This window comes from Cygnus olor, chromosome 1 (genome assembly GCF_009769625.2).
Source record: "Cygnus olor isolate bCygOlo1 chromosome 1, bCygOlo1.pri.v2, whole genome shotgun sequence".
NCBI classification, from domain to species: domain Eukaryota; kingdom Metazoa; phylum Chordata; class Aves; order Anseriformes; family Anatidae; genus Cygnus; species Cygnus olor.
Window position 1 is genome coordinate 147,417,705 of NC_049169.1, and position 15,677 is coordinate 147,433,381.

At 49.3% G+C, this 15,677-nt stretch overlaps 1 protein-coding gene across 4 annotated transcripts in view; it reads left to right on the forward strand.

Moving 5' to 3' along the window:
• The first annotated feature begins 340 nt into the window (after window positions 1-340).
• Window positions 341-15,677, forward strand: part of ARHGEF7 (Rho guanine nucleotide exchange factor 7) — a 120,359-nt gene continuing 105,022 nt past the window's right edge. Inside the window, exons 1-2 of one of the 4 annotated variants that reach the window (XM_040537164.1) lie at window positions 341-787; window positions 12,858-12,944. In XM_040537164.1, the coding sequence (XP_040393098.1) occupies window positions 623-787; window positions 12,858-12,944 (252 nt within the window). In that variant the 5' untranslated portion in view covers window positions 341-622. Of the gene's footprint in view, window positions 788-12,599; window positions 12,767-12,857; window positions 12,945-15,677 lie in introns of those variants that run through there. The other 3 variants (XM_040537140.1, XM_040537165.1, XM_040537167.1) reach the window with 3 other exon arrangements.

Here is a 15,677-nt window from a genome sequence, read left to right on the forward strand (position 1 = left end):
TCTTTGGCAGAAGATTTGATCACAGCTGGGGGATCATGGAGCCATTTGGGCTGGAAGGGATCTTAAAGATGACCCAGTTCCAACCCCTCTGGGCAGGGATGCCGCCCACCAGAGCAGGTTGCTCAAGGCCCCATCCAACCTGGTCTCGAACACCTCCAGGGATGGGGCACCCACAGCCTCTCTGGGCAGCCTGTGCCAGCGCCTCACCGCCCTCAGAGTGCAGAATTCCTCCCAGCGCCTGACCCAAACCCGCCCTCTTTCACCCGAAAGCCTCCCCCGGAGGCGGCCGGGCTCCCCCCCCGACCCTTGCGCGCCCGCGGAGGGGGCTCGGTGAGGGGCGGCCGCTGGGGGGCAGCCTCCGCCCGGCCCTGGCGGAGCCTCCGCGGGCGCGCAAGCCCGTGATGTCAGGGGGCGGGGAGGAGGCGGCTCTGCGGTTGCATGTGTGTGTGCGAGCGTGTGTGAGCGTGAGTGTGTGTGACACGGGGTGGCGGTGTGACGGCGGGGCGTCGTCATCTGCATTCACATGGGGGAGGCGGGGGCCTCCGCTTGAAGCCCCCCCCCCCCCCTAAAAATCATCCCCCCCATCATCATCATCATCATCATCATCATCATCTCCGCGGCCATGACTTCGGCCGAGCAGACCGTTACGTGGCTGATCGCCCTGGGCGTGCTGGAGTCGCCCAAGAAGACGGTGGCCGACCCCGAGGCTTTCCTGCAGTCCTCCCTGAAGGACGGCGTGGTGCTCTGCCGCCTCCTCGAGCGCCTGCTGCCGGGCTCCATCGAGAAAGTAAGCGGCTCCTCGGCATGGCGGGACGGGGAACGGGCTGGAGGGGGGGGGCTGCACCGGCTTTGTGCGGCCGGGGGCGGCGGCGAGGGCGCGGGGGGGCACGGCGGCGGCCTCCGCCGCCGCCGTGCCCCCCGCGCCTCGCCGCCGCCCACGGGGGACCCGAAGGTTGGGTGCTGAGTTTCCCCATGGGGACGCCAAAGAACCCCCCAAACCCCCCCTCCCCTCCCCGCCCACCCCCCCCTTTCCCAATAATAATAACAACCCCCAATTAAAGTCCACGGCGTCTCTCCAAAATAACGCCGCGTGACGCGGGCTGGTTTAAGGGTTTTTTTTTGTTTTTTTTTTTTCTTTTCGGTGGGCTGGCGCACCTGGGATGCCCGGCGGGGAAAGTTTCCCCGCGGGGATGAGCGAAGGTCACGCGCCGTGCTGGTGGCCAAGTGCGGGGTGGAGGGGGGTTTCAACTTTTTTGGCTTTCGTGGCTTCTTCAAGTCGCCCGCTGAGCCACGAAGTTTGGGAGCCACCACTCTGAGTTTGGTAGGGCGCCGAGCTCGGCTTGCCACGCATGGGAGTTGTCGCTGCTTTGCGCTGCGCCATGACACAGAGGTCCAGGACTGGAGTCCCTTGGGCTCAGTGGAGTCATTCCTTTCCCCGTGAGCAAACTGGGGACATAGAAACCACCCAGGAACACCATCAACACGATTGGAGCCGTGAGAGCTCCTGCACGAGCAGCTTGAGGCCCACCACGGGTGATGGCAGAGCTGCCCGGGATGGCCGCCACCACCTTTCCCCTCCAGTTGCCACGTGCGTGTTGGAGCTGAGGCTCCAAGGCTTTAGGTGCTGAGCTGCGGGGCAGGGAGAGGCTTTGGGGAAAGGCCTTCCCCTTCTGGAGGTGTCGGCCGGCATGGTGGGACGGTGACCTGAGCTTGTCATGAGGAACAGGCTCTACGGCAGGCTTGAAAATAAACACGAGCATGACAGAAATAAGTGCTGGAAGAGTGTTTCCCAACTTCACGTGCTTTTCTCTGTACGGTATAGCTAGGAGTGGCTCTGCTGTTGTGAACAAGAGGCTCTCTCTTGTTTCCACCTCAGAGCAGCCAACACCTCACATCTCAACACCCTTCCCCTCAACACCCTTCCCGACCCCAAGTCCAGGGGAGGCTTTGCAGAGGGGCAGAGCTGCCTGCAGCCTACCCCATGCCCAGCGCAGCGCACCAGGAGCTGTCCGTGGGGTGTTGGGATCTGTCCTGTGCACGTGGGTGTGGACCTGGTGGTGTGGAGACAGGAGGTCTGGCAGCAGGTGGTGGTGGGTGGGCTGGGACCGCTGGGAGAGGCGAGGAGGAAGAGCTGCTGTGGGAGGAAGGCTGCTGCTTCTCTGCCAGGCAGGGCATGGGGTGGGCAACTGCCCGAGGTCCCATGCTGGTCTGAGGTCCCTTTCTCCGCTGGCTTCAGTTTAGTCTGGGGGGAAATCACTTTTTCTGCCCCTTTTTCTCCTTTTTTGAAGGGCTCTCTATTTCTTTGCTTATTTGTTTTGTGAGGGGGTCCCAACTTATTTTTGTGGGTCTTTCACACTGCACTTTCTAACTCACAGATGCATCTGAAGGACTCATGAACTCATTTTCCAATCCAACTTTGTGAATATTTTCTCTGTAGCTTCAGAGTGTATACCACACAGGCTGGCAGCAAGAAAGTGGTATAAGTCTGAAGGAGGTATAACTCTGAGATATTTCCGTAATACTTTTTCTCTTTTTTTTTTCTTCTGCGTTGCTAATAAAACATAAAATTTGCATCCTTCCCTGAATTCAGTTATTTTTTTCCATGCCTTTTTTGCTACTGCTGTTATTTATGCATTATTTTTATCCTGAGAGCATTTTATATGAGCCCTTTTATTCCCTATTTGTCGCGAAAGCTGACACTTCAAATTGGGCTTTTTTTCAGGTTTAAACAATACACAGTTTGGCCCACAGATGTAGGCTGATTCAGCTCTCAAACTCATTTAAGATCGGAACTTTCTATAAATACCTGACATCAGCAGGCACTTTGAAGACTGACAGAGCTCGCTTTCCTGTAAATACAAAGTAGCAACTAAAACCAAAAAGAACCTTAAAAAAAATATACAAATTAAAAATAAGCAGGAATGTTTATCAGTTTCTTGAAGATGTTTTCTAGAAAATGCTTTAAATACATTTCTTTCCTTCCAAAACTGTTTAGAAAGAGGACTCGATATGTGTAGGAATGTAATAATACATTTTTTGGCATTTTGTGCTTTTAAAGCCTCTGGGTACCCTGCGAGTAATTAGTAGAAGAATTTTAATAAATAAAGGTTGTTTGACCATAAAAGGAATAAAGCACTTGAAGGGCAAAGAACAGATTTTTCTTCAGTCGATAAAAACAAATTGGTGGGTTTGGAGGCTGGATAGTGTGTTCTTCTTTAGATTGCTTTGTATTTGTGCGCCGTCTTTGCACAGAATAACTTCTTGTCAGGAAGTTTTGGCTACGTTTGCTTACATGACAGTCATCTGTCTTGAACAACAGCAGAAGACAGATATTAAATTGATCTGATTCCAGGAACTGTGAATGAAAACACGTTGGAAAGTGATGTTAGTACGAATTGTGTCTCTCACTTTTGGGCTGCTGTTGGACATCCCTGTGATTCCTTTGCGTTTCGAGGGAGGACGTGCCGAGGTAAAACAGAACAGCTGGGTTGGGCAGTGTGATGGTACTGCCGAGCAACCTTAGCCTGGGGAATAGGATAAGGGAAAGGAACAAAAGGGAGAGCAGTTACCGAACCCAGCACCCTCTGCCCAAATCCAGCGGTGTCTCAGCTCTTGTAAGTTCTTGAGGAGTCGCACTAAAATCATCGTTTGAATGAAGCCAAGGTTTCGAGTTACAGCTTCGCACCCCCGCGCTGTAAAACCGAGTGGCTTGGAGGGTCGGGGAGAGGATCGCTGTGGAGGTATCGCAGCGCGATACTGCTTGCTGCGTAGATGCTTTTCATTGCAGAGATCATTCTCCAAACAAATCCCTCCATTGCAGACCCATTTGACCCACTTTTGACATTGTAAATAGAGATTAAAACTGGAGCGGGAATTTTCCTTGTCATATTAGACTTCGCGCTCCATTAAGTTTCGTTTGTACTTTCATTTTTTTGGCCGGTTGTTCGACCGATAAGCGTTTCTTTGAGGACAGCTCCATTTGCCTGAAGAAGAAAACAGGGAAGACACCTCAGGGGAAGGAGTCCTGGCTCTCGGCATCAGCCCGGCCTCGACCACTGCGTCCAGGGGCTGATATCTGTGGCATGTGGGGAGCCTGGCCTGGGGAAAGCAAGGAACATGCTTTCTCGCTGGAGGAGGCTCAGCGTGCGGTTGGAACATGAGTCGGTCCCCCGCGTGGGGGACTGGGCTCCGGTGTTGGTGTTTGGTTATTTGTTGGCACCGTGACAGGATTGGTGGGAGGTTTGACTTAGCGGTTGAGGTCTTTGGCGGAAAAAGGCATTCTGGGTTTTAATTTAGGAAGAAAAGGCTCCTAAGGCAAAAGGATCGCTCTACGTGAGTCCCCAAAAGGAGGGCCCAGGCTGCCATGTGTGGTGGCCATCTTGTCAGCCTTAGGACAGGTGTAAGCACCAAGTGAAGGCAGGCCTCACTTGTCTCTGGTTTCACATGGATGTCTCGGGGCCGAGTACTTCTGTCGTGGTGACGGGGACTGACCTGACCGTGGTGTTTCAGGCATTGCAAAGAAGGAGAAGGTGCTTAGGAGGACCATTAATAACGAGCAGTGCTTTTGCAGCCAGGTGCCTTTGCGGAGAGCACGGGCCAAAAGCCTGTCCTCGCTGAAATCCGCAGGGAAGGTGCTGCCGCAGCAGGCCATCCTAGGACTAGACCAGGCAGACGTGAAGCTAAATCTGCATTTCAATGTGCATATGCTCTCTCCCCCGGGCAACAGTCCTCACATAGAGCCTCCCGAGGAGATTATTTGTGCTTCTGGCAAGAATAATCCCCGCCGGGCAGCTGTGCCTGCGGGCAGGCCGCAGTGTGGCCGGTGTGCGTGCGGAGGGTGCTGCTGCAGGGTGGAGGAGCCGCGAGGGCGAGCCCAGCTCTTGGGGAAGGTTAGCCCAGGTGAGAGCATTAAAACGCCTTTTTTTCTAAGTAGGGCTCATTCTTGTAAGTGCTACTGTGAGCTTCCTCGTGGGATCATTTGGTCGTGTTACGGAGTTGTCATTGACCACGCTGTCAGTCACCACGTTACTCCTGTTGCCTTGCGACTGCAGGAGTACAAGAGAATCGCTGATGGAGAGCGCTGCTGCTTTTGGCATTTATTCACTGGCTTTGTAATTGTGGTGGCTGTGATGTTGTCCAGAGAAACACAGTATTCTGAGGAAGCAGAGGACCTGTGTCTGAATTTGGTGTCCCTTTCTCCTTCAAAAATCAGACCCTGTTAATGCCGAAGGATCTAGACTGAGTTAAATAAGGGAATGCCAGACCCAGAGAAGAGGGGGAAATTTGTGAAATTATTTGTGAGGAACTCATTTTTGTGAGAAAAATACAGAGTGTAGTTTTGCCAGCCTCACTCTCTCTAACATCTTTTCCACAGTCCCTAGAAGATGTGTTCTTTCTAGGTCTGTGTGTAATATGGACAACAGAAGAGGCGATACCTTAGCCCTCGGGTATCCAGACCGTCCTCTGAGCACCACATCTCTGTGGGGAAAAGGAGGAGCTTTGGGGTGCCATCAGTGCTCTCCCTCTGGTTAATACAGCGTGCTAGGGGGCAGAGTGCACAGCATCGTTCAGGTGATGATGCCTGCGATTGTAAAGCTTTGGAAAAACTGCAAGTCTGGCCTTAAATTTAAGTTTATAAATTATATATGTACGTATATATTTATTTAAAATCTGCCTTTGAACCACTGAGGGGAACTGAATATACATCTTTCTTAAATAGCAATTTTCATTTGTTGCTGCCCAGTGTTTGTGATATGACCAGATGGAACCTTACCAAGTTTCAGGCATGACAGGGCTTGCAGAAATACCGTGAGCTGGCAGCACGGAAGGGACATCAGTCTTGCGCTCTGCCTGGACTTTGCCTTGGCTGGCTGAGCCTTACTGCCCGGTATTTAGCCATTGTGGCAGTCTGTGCTCTCCCTCATCATGCCATGTGGAGCAAAGTGATGCTCACTCCACATCACTTCCTATAATGCGCCGCAGCCATCACCCACCACTGGTGCAGGTGATGAACTGAGAAATTCCCCTGGCTCTGTTTTTCCCTGCAGACCTTGTGGGCAGAGTCCCCTCTTGGCCCACAAAACACTGTTTAGGTCTAGGAGCATTCAGGTCTAGGAGCATTTGGGTTTCCATTTTCCTGCTCTACAGCAAGCACCATAGGAAAATGTTGGCAGCTTGCCCGGGGTAGGGTCTCCGCCGTAGGGTTTTCGTAGGCCCGTGGAGTATTTTCACACACGCAGAGGGGAAAAAAGCCGTAAAGTCCTACGCCCCCAGCTGATGCAGCTGTGCTGACAGAGCAGCGCTTTAGTTGGCTCCATCGATGTCACTGGGGGAAGTGGTACGGTTAGACTGGCAGAGGAATTCCCTCTCTGGCATATGTTACATCCACACGGAGGAGCGATGCCAGCACCGCTAGCAGCAGAGCTCTTCCAGTGTAAACAAACCCTGAGTGATTGGACTCCTGCAGCCCGAGCTCACGCTGCATCCGAACAGCGGCACCGCCTGCTGCACCGGGGGCACTGCCAGGTGCTGTGAGAGGGGGTGCAAGACCCCTGCTTACCGGCCTCCCTGCACGGGGGAATGCTGCAAACAGAGCTCCCAAATTACCCCTTCAGCTGGGTTCTCGTCAGCTGCTGCCCTAACGCTGCTGGCAGCTGGAGCAGCACGTCATCGTGCTTTGCCCACTCCAGCTTCAGGGAATGCTCTGCGTCCTGGGTTGCTCCTGGAGCCCAGCAGCCCCAGGCTGGTAAAGTCACAGGGGGCTACGACAGCTGCCTGCTAGATGGTGTCACCTTTTTCTTTAAATAGACAGGAAAATAAGAAAAAAAAAAAGGGGGGGGGGAGGCTAGGAATTTTTGGACATGGTGGAAATACTACTTGTGCAGTTGTAGCTAGACCTCATGTGTGCCTGTGTGTGCTGCTTTACGCATTTATGCATTCTCACATGCACGTGTGTCAGCAGACTCAGCCTGATCTAGTTCACAAGGTGGGCCTACAGGTGGATTGTAATTGCAGTTGCAAAGGCAACTTGCAGTCTTGTGTTTGCTAAGTTTTACATGCTTGGCATTCTCACTGCTGTCTTACTGGGTTTTGTTTGTTTGTTTGTTTGCCTTTTTTGTGTGTGTGAAATATAAAAATACAATGGAAACTTCTGAAAACAAAACTGTAGCATCTGGAACACCGTGACGCCCTTAACTTACTGCGTTTGTATCTTAGGGAGTGATCAAGTACCTGTCTCATGGGAGTCTGTTTATAGATTTTGATGGGAATTTGATCAGGTTCCAAGGAAGGTAACAAAAATCCAGTACTTCCACTGCAAAGAATATACTGTTTTCCTGAGCATTGTTTAATGCAGGTGGAAGTCTGAAAGGATGATCTCAAACAGCTGTATCAGTCTCACAGTATCATTTCCACAAGGCAGTTTACAGAGAAAAGTGGCTCTAGGTGTTGTGTAAGACTCAGAGAACCAGTTTATCAAGGCTGCCACAGAAGCAGTTGGCATTTTAAGAGGACTGTAAATTTCCTTCCCAAACTTGCCAGCGTTAGCTGAACTTGGTGTTTTGAGGGCTGTTGCAAATAAAGGGGCATTTCTGATAATGTGCAGAAGAAGAACTTGGAGCTAAAGAAGTCTTCAGTCAACCGAAGCGCTCCTGTTCCAGCTGCCCTAACCGGGTGGAAATCGAGGGATCAGGGAGCCGTGGCTGGTGAGTTGGTATGGCCCATTGGGCAGTAAAGCAAGGGTGGCAGGCTCCTGATGAGTGGGATAAGGTTGCAGGGCAGAAAAGTAGGGTTAAACATGGGATTGGAATTGCTGGTTTGAAAGGTGGCTTGATTCTTGGTTTACTTCAATCTGGGTGTCCTTCTCAGCATACAAGAAATTTAGGTTGTATTTTAAGGCACCTACCTCTCGGGTGTGTGCAGAGCCCTGGTAAGTTTTTTGAGTGAGCACTGCAAATTTAAAAATTTGGTCACTGGAGTATGTGGCCTGTGAGAGTCTGTTATTGGATCCAGCTCTTACTGTCTACACTGTGTCTGCTGCTGGGTTTTCAGAGCATGGGTTTCCTCGTGCCAGAATGCAGGTGTGTAGCACACAGTAGCTGCTATGCTGCTCATTATTGAAACGTTTGTGGGCAGCAGGTTTTATAGGTTTGGAAAAATCAGTACTAAAGAGCCACAGTACAGCAGAAACAAACTCATTGTGAGATCTGGTGCTCCATCAAGATGCCTAAAGCCCAGAATGTGTCTTTCTAAGAATCTTGCTCCGTGTTTTCAGTTTAACTGTAGAATCCTGCTAGTGCCACCTCACTTCACCAGCAAGATCTGCAGTCTGTGAAGTGGCTGGGCTCGAGTGCGGGATGCTCCTCAGTCACAGGCATGAGCGATGCGAGCCTTAAAGTGCGGCTGCACCTTCTGCTGTGACTGCTCGGCTGTCCTCGGTGGGAGTCTGGGGCTCCGTGCTCCTTTCTTTCCTGTCCCTGCTGGATACGATTGATGAAGATGGGTGCTATAGGAAGGAGGGACAGAGCAGGAACCTGAAAGCTGTTGGTGTGTCTGCCCCAAGGGATGGGCCCTTATGGTCAGTGTCTTGGGCGGATACAGTGCAAACAAGACCACAGGCAGAATGAACAGGAAAAATGATTGGCACGTTGTGACAGAGGACAGTGCCCTCGTCCATAACACGTTCCCTCATGATTTCATTCTTCTGTAATGCTTTTTAAAGTGCAGGACTGCCTCTTTACAGGATTTTTTCCCTAGCATGCCTGCTTGGAGGCCGAGTCTTGAACTTTGGACTCAGGAAGCCACACTCCTGGCACAGAACATTTTGAAGTGTCTGCTGGACACACCTGCTAGTTGGCAGGTACCTCTCTGTTCGCTGGTAGTTCTGGTTTCTTGTAACTGAGACGGTATTCCTTCGTACTGAACCGTGTTGTACATATTGTATGTCATGCTACATAAATGATTGAATGACAGCAAGCTTCCTACATAGAAGTTTAAAAAAAATCAATCTCTTCCTACTGCCTTCACTCCAGTTTGTTCGAAAGACCTCTCTCACTTTGGCCCATTTGCTCATCAGATGAATGCAAATGAACAGCTGATTTTCCATACATAAAAGTAGAAGACATCAGCAGCTATTAATTTATAGAGTTTACTCTTTGCAATCGAAGGGATATCTTTTTGTGTTTTAAACTCATTTATTGTTATACATTCCTCATTTATTTTCTTGGCATACTTCCGTTGTCCAAAAGGTAGCCTTTTTCTTTCTTCCTAAGACAGCCCCTGTCATACCTTTTCTCAATAATTCTTGTCTCTGCTTTGCCCTTCTTTATGCATTTGTTGTTGTTGATTAAAATCATAGAGTTAAACTGAATCAAAACAGAGGTAATTTTAGCTGGGCGCCGTCTATTTGTGTCATGTTTTCTGCCATCCAGAGAAGATGGAGAACAATGTAGTCCACTTCTTGACAGCTGCGGCGCCTCGCATGCATGTCCTCGTTGAACTATCCATAATTTCTAGAACTATTCCCCGAGAGATTAGGTCTTAATCAGAACCTGTCCCTGAACCACGAAGCAGTGGTTTAGGCTGTTGCTGCCGCTCTGTGCCTTACCTTCGCTCATCGCGCTGAATTCCTCTGTGGAGCCCCGGTCCCTAATTAAGAATCTGTCAGGTCCCTCTGGAAGTCCTGTCTTTCCTAATTACAGTTATTCTTTTTTATTTGTATTACTGTAGCACGTAGAGGTTCCAGTTGGACACTGAGGCTTCTTTGTACTGCGGGTGGTATAGGCTTGTAGTAAGATGACAGCCCCTGCTAATGAACTGACAGTGTTGGGCTGTGACAGCAAGAGGAGGAAACAAACACCGGCGAGGAAAGCGCGTAACCTCTTCTTTTCATTGGCTTTATGTACATGCAATCTTCTTTCTGTTAAGCTAAGTAATGTTGGAATATGACCCTCTTTGGTTTTGGTTTGTTTATTTTTCCTGGCTTTCTGAACGTGTTTGCTTTCTTTTGGGCAGACTAATCCTTGCCTGCCTGTGCTCTGCTTGCATTTATGCTGCGTTACAATGTGAATAGTCTGTGGGCTATAAATGCTACCTGTGTAGCTGCCTATAACAGGATCAAATGTCTGCTACCACAGGTGTAATTTTAACACTGACTTGGCCCACACAATTGAACTGGGAGATTTGGTCAGAGGTTCGGAGTGTGCTGCTCAGATCATCGTGCTTCTTAGTAGAAGATTGCTGGAGTCATATTGAGGTTTCCCAGTTAAATAACCTAATGGATTTGCTTCTTTTTATGGGATCATTAACACTTCACATTTCCAGCAGGATACAAATGCTGCGATATTTTTAGATTCTTTACCCATATGCTTCTGTCTCCCATTGGATAAAAATGCTACTGTACCCACAGAGCTAAGAAAATGTAGCCTGCTTGTGTCATCCCCCTGTACCACTCAAGTCCATTACCCTCCCTTGTTTTGACAGAGAAAAAGAAAAACACATTTTTAAAAGATTTACTGTAACTTATTCCATTCTTTTTGAGGGAAGATGATTTTTAACTGGAAACATGCATTTGAGTTCTGGTAGGACTGAGATTTCATGGACATATCTGGCATGTTTGGCCTTTGTTTTTTTTTTTTTTTCTTATTGTTTCTTTAATAGGAAGGTTTTGCCCTCTAAATAAGGTGTCCTTCCTAATCCCTTTTTGACCTATTCCCTGGCACTGTGAAATCTTCTATGAGGTATGTGCAGTCTCTTCTGAGGTAGTAGTTCACATATCTGGGTTTCTTGCAGTTACTGAATTTGGTGCTTAACTTATTAGGGACTTCGGGAATAAGGAGTGTTGACACACCTGACTGTATTATGATGCAAGAAGTTTTTTCTTTTAAGAGAAATCTAGATTTACAGTGATTTCATGATAGAGATTATTCTTGCTTGGAGATTATGGGTAATTTTAAGCTTAAGAATGAAGAGGCCTTGATGAAGTAGAAGCAACCAAGAAATAGCGGGTGCTAAAAAAGGGATGAGGCAGTATGACCTATAAAGGGAGATCAAAACCAGATATTTTGCAACTAGTGTGAGAAAAAAGTTACCGATTACAACTATATAATTACTGTGTATCCCATGTTAGACAGCAATATGAGGCAGGAGCATGCCAGAAGCGTAAGCCAGGAGTTACTAGCAGAATTCTCCAGAAACATTTCTAACAGTGGGTGTTGGGATCATTAGCTAAGCATGAGATTTCTTAAGAAAATTAAGAAGTAAATTAATTGGAGCAATCAAAACATATAGCAAACAATAAACGCAAAACTGGCAAAAACAATGCAAGGGGGATGAAGCTTATGATATTTCCAAGGGGGTCCTGTTTCTTTGTGTCCTTTCCAAACTTACTGTGATTCCCATTTAGGCTGTCATACTCACATGGGACTTCTTTGGCACTCCCTTAACGCTTTTTATATACTAAAAGGGTTATGGTTATTCTTAACCCACAGCAGTTTATCATAGTACCAAATAACTGGAGGAGTTCGGTGTGTGCATGTGCTTGCTTGAGAAAAGGAAACTTCTTCAGTTGATACTGATAGCAATTCCTTGTATTATGGAAGAGTGGCATTCATTTAAAATTAATCTGAATTTTGTGTTTAGAAAGTGAGAGCGACTGGTGTTGTAAATGTCTTTGTTCCAGGTTCAGCCTGTCATGCTGTTGTGTTTGTCAATGCTTGTGGTACCACGGGGTCAGAAATATCTGTGATGCTCTATTAGCTCTGCAGGAAGGCCCTACCTTGGTTCTGGCTCGATGCAATGTTTGGAGACAGCCTTGCGCTAAGTTTCAGGTGCTCTGGAGATGATGGATTACGTGTGAGTTTACGTAGCCTTGACACACGTGTGCACGTAACAAAACTTCCTTTGCAGTGTACTCTGTAGGCAAGGGACGTGATGGCTTGCGGTGCCACCTTCGCTTCCAATGACTTCCAGTACGCTTTTGCTCTTGGCTTTGCTGCTCAAACAGAGCTACGTGTCCAGGGCTGTAGGTCTGTTTACCTCATGGTTTGAGCAATATTTTCTTTGGTAAAGTACTTCGTAAAAAATCAATGATTTTTTTTTTTTTTTTTTTGGTGAAATGATGCTTATGTGCGCATGGTAAGTTAAAACGATGGCTGCTTTTCCTTGGGTAGCTCTCTGTTTGAGTTTCAGGACAGAGGCTGGACTCTGTGCAGTGTCTATATGGCTCCAGGGGGCACACTACCGAAGACAACTCCTCGTTGAGTTCCCTTAGGGCTCTCCTCTTCGTGAAGCGCCTTCTCTGGGCTAGGACGAGGCATTTTCTGTGCCTATTGAGCAAAGCCGGTTGAAGCCAGGCGCTGGAGCCGGTGGGTTACGAACTGCGGGCAGCGACGCTGCTCCCTCCGAGCCCTCCAGGCTTTCTGACAGACTCCAGCCGTGCCAGACCCGATGCAGGGGGGGCGCCCCCATTTTGAGGGGAGGCTGCGGGTGGGGCCGGGGCCCTCTCCCCCCGAGGCGGCTGCGGGCGGGGGGTGGCTCTTCAAGCACTGATTTTACCAAGCAGCGAGCCTCCGCGCCCTGCCCTTCCCAGCCCCGTGTGGGGGCGGTCCCGGGCCGTCCCTCCCCTCCCCGCCCACCGCGGGCCGGGGCCGCGCTCCTGCGCTGCGTCCCTCGGGCCCCGCACGCCATTTCCTGCGCTCCCTGTTTACTTCCCGGGTCGGCCCCTGCCCAGGCACCCGTCGGCGCCGCCGCCGCCGCCCGCGGAGGGGAGGTGAGGGGCGAGGGGGGAGCGGGGCGGGGCGGGGAAGGGAAGGAGTGGGGTGGGGGACCCCGCGCTGAGCCGGCCGCCTCTTGCCTTGCAGGTGTTCCCGGAGCCGCGCACGGAGGCCGAGTGCCTGAGCAACATCCGCGAGTTCCTGCGGGGCTGCGGCGCCTCCCTCCGCCTGGAGGTGAGTCCGGCTCGGGGGGAAAGAGGGGGGCCGGGGGGCGCCGGGGCTGCCCCCGCTTTGAGCACAAGATGGAGGAGCCGCCCGTGTTCCCCCCCGGGGCGCTGAGGGGGAAGGATGGCTGCCGCGCCTTCCCCGTGTCCTGACGCCGCAGCAGAGCCCTGCCAACTGCCATCTTTGCCGTGCCTGCCTTCGCAGGGCTGCGAGCTAACCAGCCCCCCGGCGCTGGTATATTTAGCCGTAGCAAGTACACGCTGCTGTCGAGCTCGCCTGACGCCTGTGTGGGAGAAGGGACTGATGTAATCTGAAATAGTTTCCAGCTTCTCCCCGATGGCAAGCGGGTGGTATTGTGATTTCGGTACTCGCAGGCGCTTCTTTGGGTGGAAAAAAGCGGCTTCTGCTGCTCCTGAATGCAAATTAGCCAAGCGTTGCCTTAATCAGTTCTCAGGTTCTCTGGTCCTGCCTGTAATTTTGCCAGGCAGTAACAGAATAGCATTAAAAAGACTCCGATTGCTTTCCCGAGGCCTCTACAGAGTGAAGTACCATTAGTGAAATTAACGATACTTACAGGGCTTGTGTTTCGTCTTAGGTTCTGTCATGGGGGAAGATCTAAAACCTATCTTTTTTTTTTTTTAACTGTTCCTTGTGAAATAAGACTTTATGCTCTTAGCTGCCCCCCCAGCCTCCTAAAAAAAAAAATAAATCTAAAATTGAAAGGGTGGAAAACAAAAATCTACTGGATTCAGAAACCAGGTTTTGGGGTGAGCTTTGCATTGTCTTAAGCATTCTGTTTTGCCTTACAGCAGCTGACTTTTTTTTTAATGCCTGTGCTAAGTCATATTTTGAACTTGCACGTGTGAGAACCGATCTAAAATTCAAGTAGTAGACATGTATGAGCTAGAGTGAGTTGGTGAGTGAGACGCTTCATTCAGAAATAAATGGAGTACTGCAAATGTCAAAGCAAAAGGTGGGAAAAAACACCATGAATATCCATCTCTCTTTACTCATTCCCTAGGGCAGGTCTCTCACTAAGCTTGGAGTTGTTTCAATTGTAACAGGCTGGGAACAGACAGTGTTGCAGCGTGGTCTCTTTTGTAGTTGTGGTAAGCTTTTGTCGGCTCTTTTGCTGAGAAGGACAAGAAAGTGAAGAAAAACGATTTAAAAAAAAAAAGAGAATTTTGGTCTTACTCTCGGAACCTGAATACTTTTTGAGCATAACCAAATTGTTGACGTGGCCTCAGGGGCTTCTCAGCCAGATTGCCGGAAACTCCTTTCTTACGTGGAGGTAGCTGGCTGCCGTAGCTTCCAGCTCAGCATGTTGGAACAGGAATTATTCCCAAGCTACCAAGAGAGGTGAGAAGCTAGCAGGAAGGGGCACAAATGCTTGGGCGTATGGAGCCTTCTGTGTGTGCCTTACGAACTTTGGTTATGCTCCTATGTTGGCTGTTCCCTGTTGTTTTCTCATTAATTTCTCCAACCCCCTAGCTGTGGCCAGAGATGAGAGGAATGGCAGCCCGGATTCAACAAGTGATTATCTGGCAGGGGCCTCTCGGCTGTCCGCTGATCCTGGGCTCTTTTTCCTGCCTCCTTTAACAAGGTGTGAGTCAGCCCTCATGGATCTCTGCCTCGCTCGCTGTGGGAACTGGGGAGATGCCATAGCTTCTCCACGCAGTGTCTGTGTAACGCTTCCTTACCTGGCAGTCAGGCTTTGGAAGAGGGTGGTTGCTCACTTTGAAGGCTGCCTTCGGTTTTTGCATTGGGTGAAGAGCATGTCTGGAAACAGTGAGAGGGATTTTTTTCGGGGGCAGATTATTTCAGAGGGCAGGTGATCTAATAAAGAGTTAATGGTGAGTATAAATAGCTGATAAACTAGTGGATGTGGTTGTGATAATTTAAATAGAAGAAACATTTGAACAGTGGCAGGTATCAGAGGGAGCTCTAGAATGGTGCTGGGAAATGTGACCTTGTTCTATGCGTGAATGTGGTTTTCCTAAGTGTTCTTTGTGGAGTTTTGCATGGTTCTACCTGAGACTGGCATCGAGTTGTATGTGGCCAGGCTGGGTGATTTCTCTGTATGATATTTGGAGTGTGGTACAAAGACAGCACTGGTTTGCTTAGCTAAGGTTCAGCATTGCACAAGCACTTTTAGTTCCTAGATCTGAGGTAGTCACGGGTATAGTGGAATTGTAATTTGACAAAGCTGTGTCAGAGCTCCTTGCTTCTTAGTCTGTGCGGTTCTGCCTTTGGAGCCTCTGTTACGGCACATTTGAGAACTTGATGAATGGTCGTGGTTGATGGAGAGCTGTGCTGCAGTAGTTGTTTCTTTTAGATGTTTTCCTCTATGATGTCCATTTATGGAGGATGTGATGACTACTGCATTCCTACCATAAAGATAAGGGACAGAGGTGAGAAACATTTTTGATTTGGGAATGTTCTGGTGTCTAGAAGTTATCATCTTCTCCCTCTCCTCAGTAAGTTTGAGCTGTTAAGTTACGTATTCAGAAAGGATAATTCAGGTTCTAATGAGGACTGCTGTTCCTCAGAGGAAACCACTGGTTCCTTTTTTCCCCTGCAGTACTTGATGTTTAAGTGTTCTAGAGCAAAATGAATGCTTAATCTGGAGTTTGCAGTAATCCTTTGTAAATTGAAATCTGTGTTGGTAAAGCAGAAATAGTTTCAATAAATAATCAGAAGATTGTTCTGCAAGTATGGTCTTTTAATACTTTTTTTTTAAAA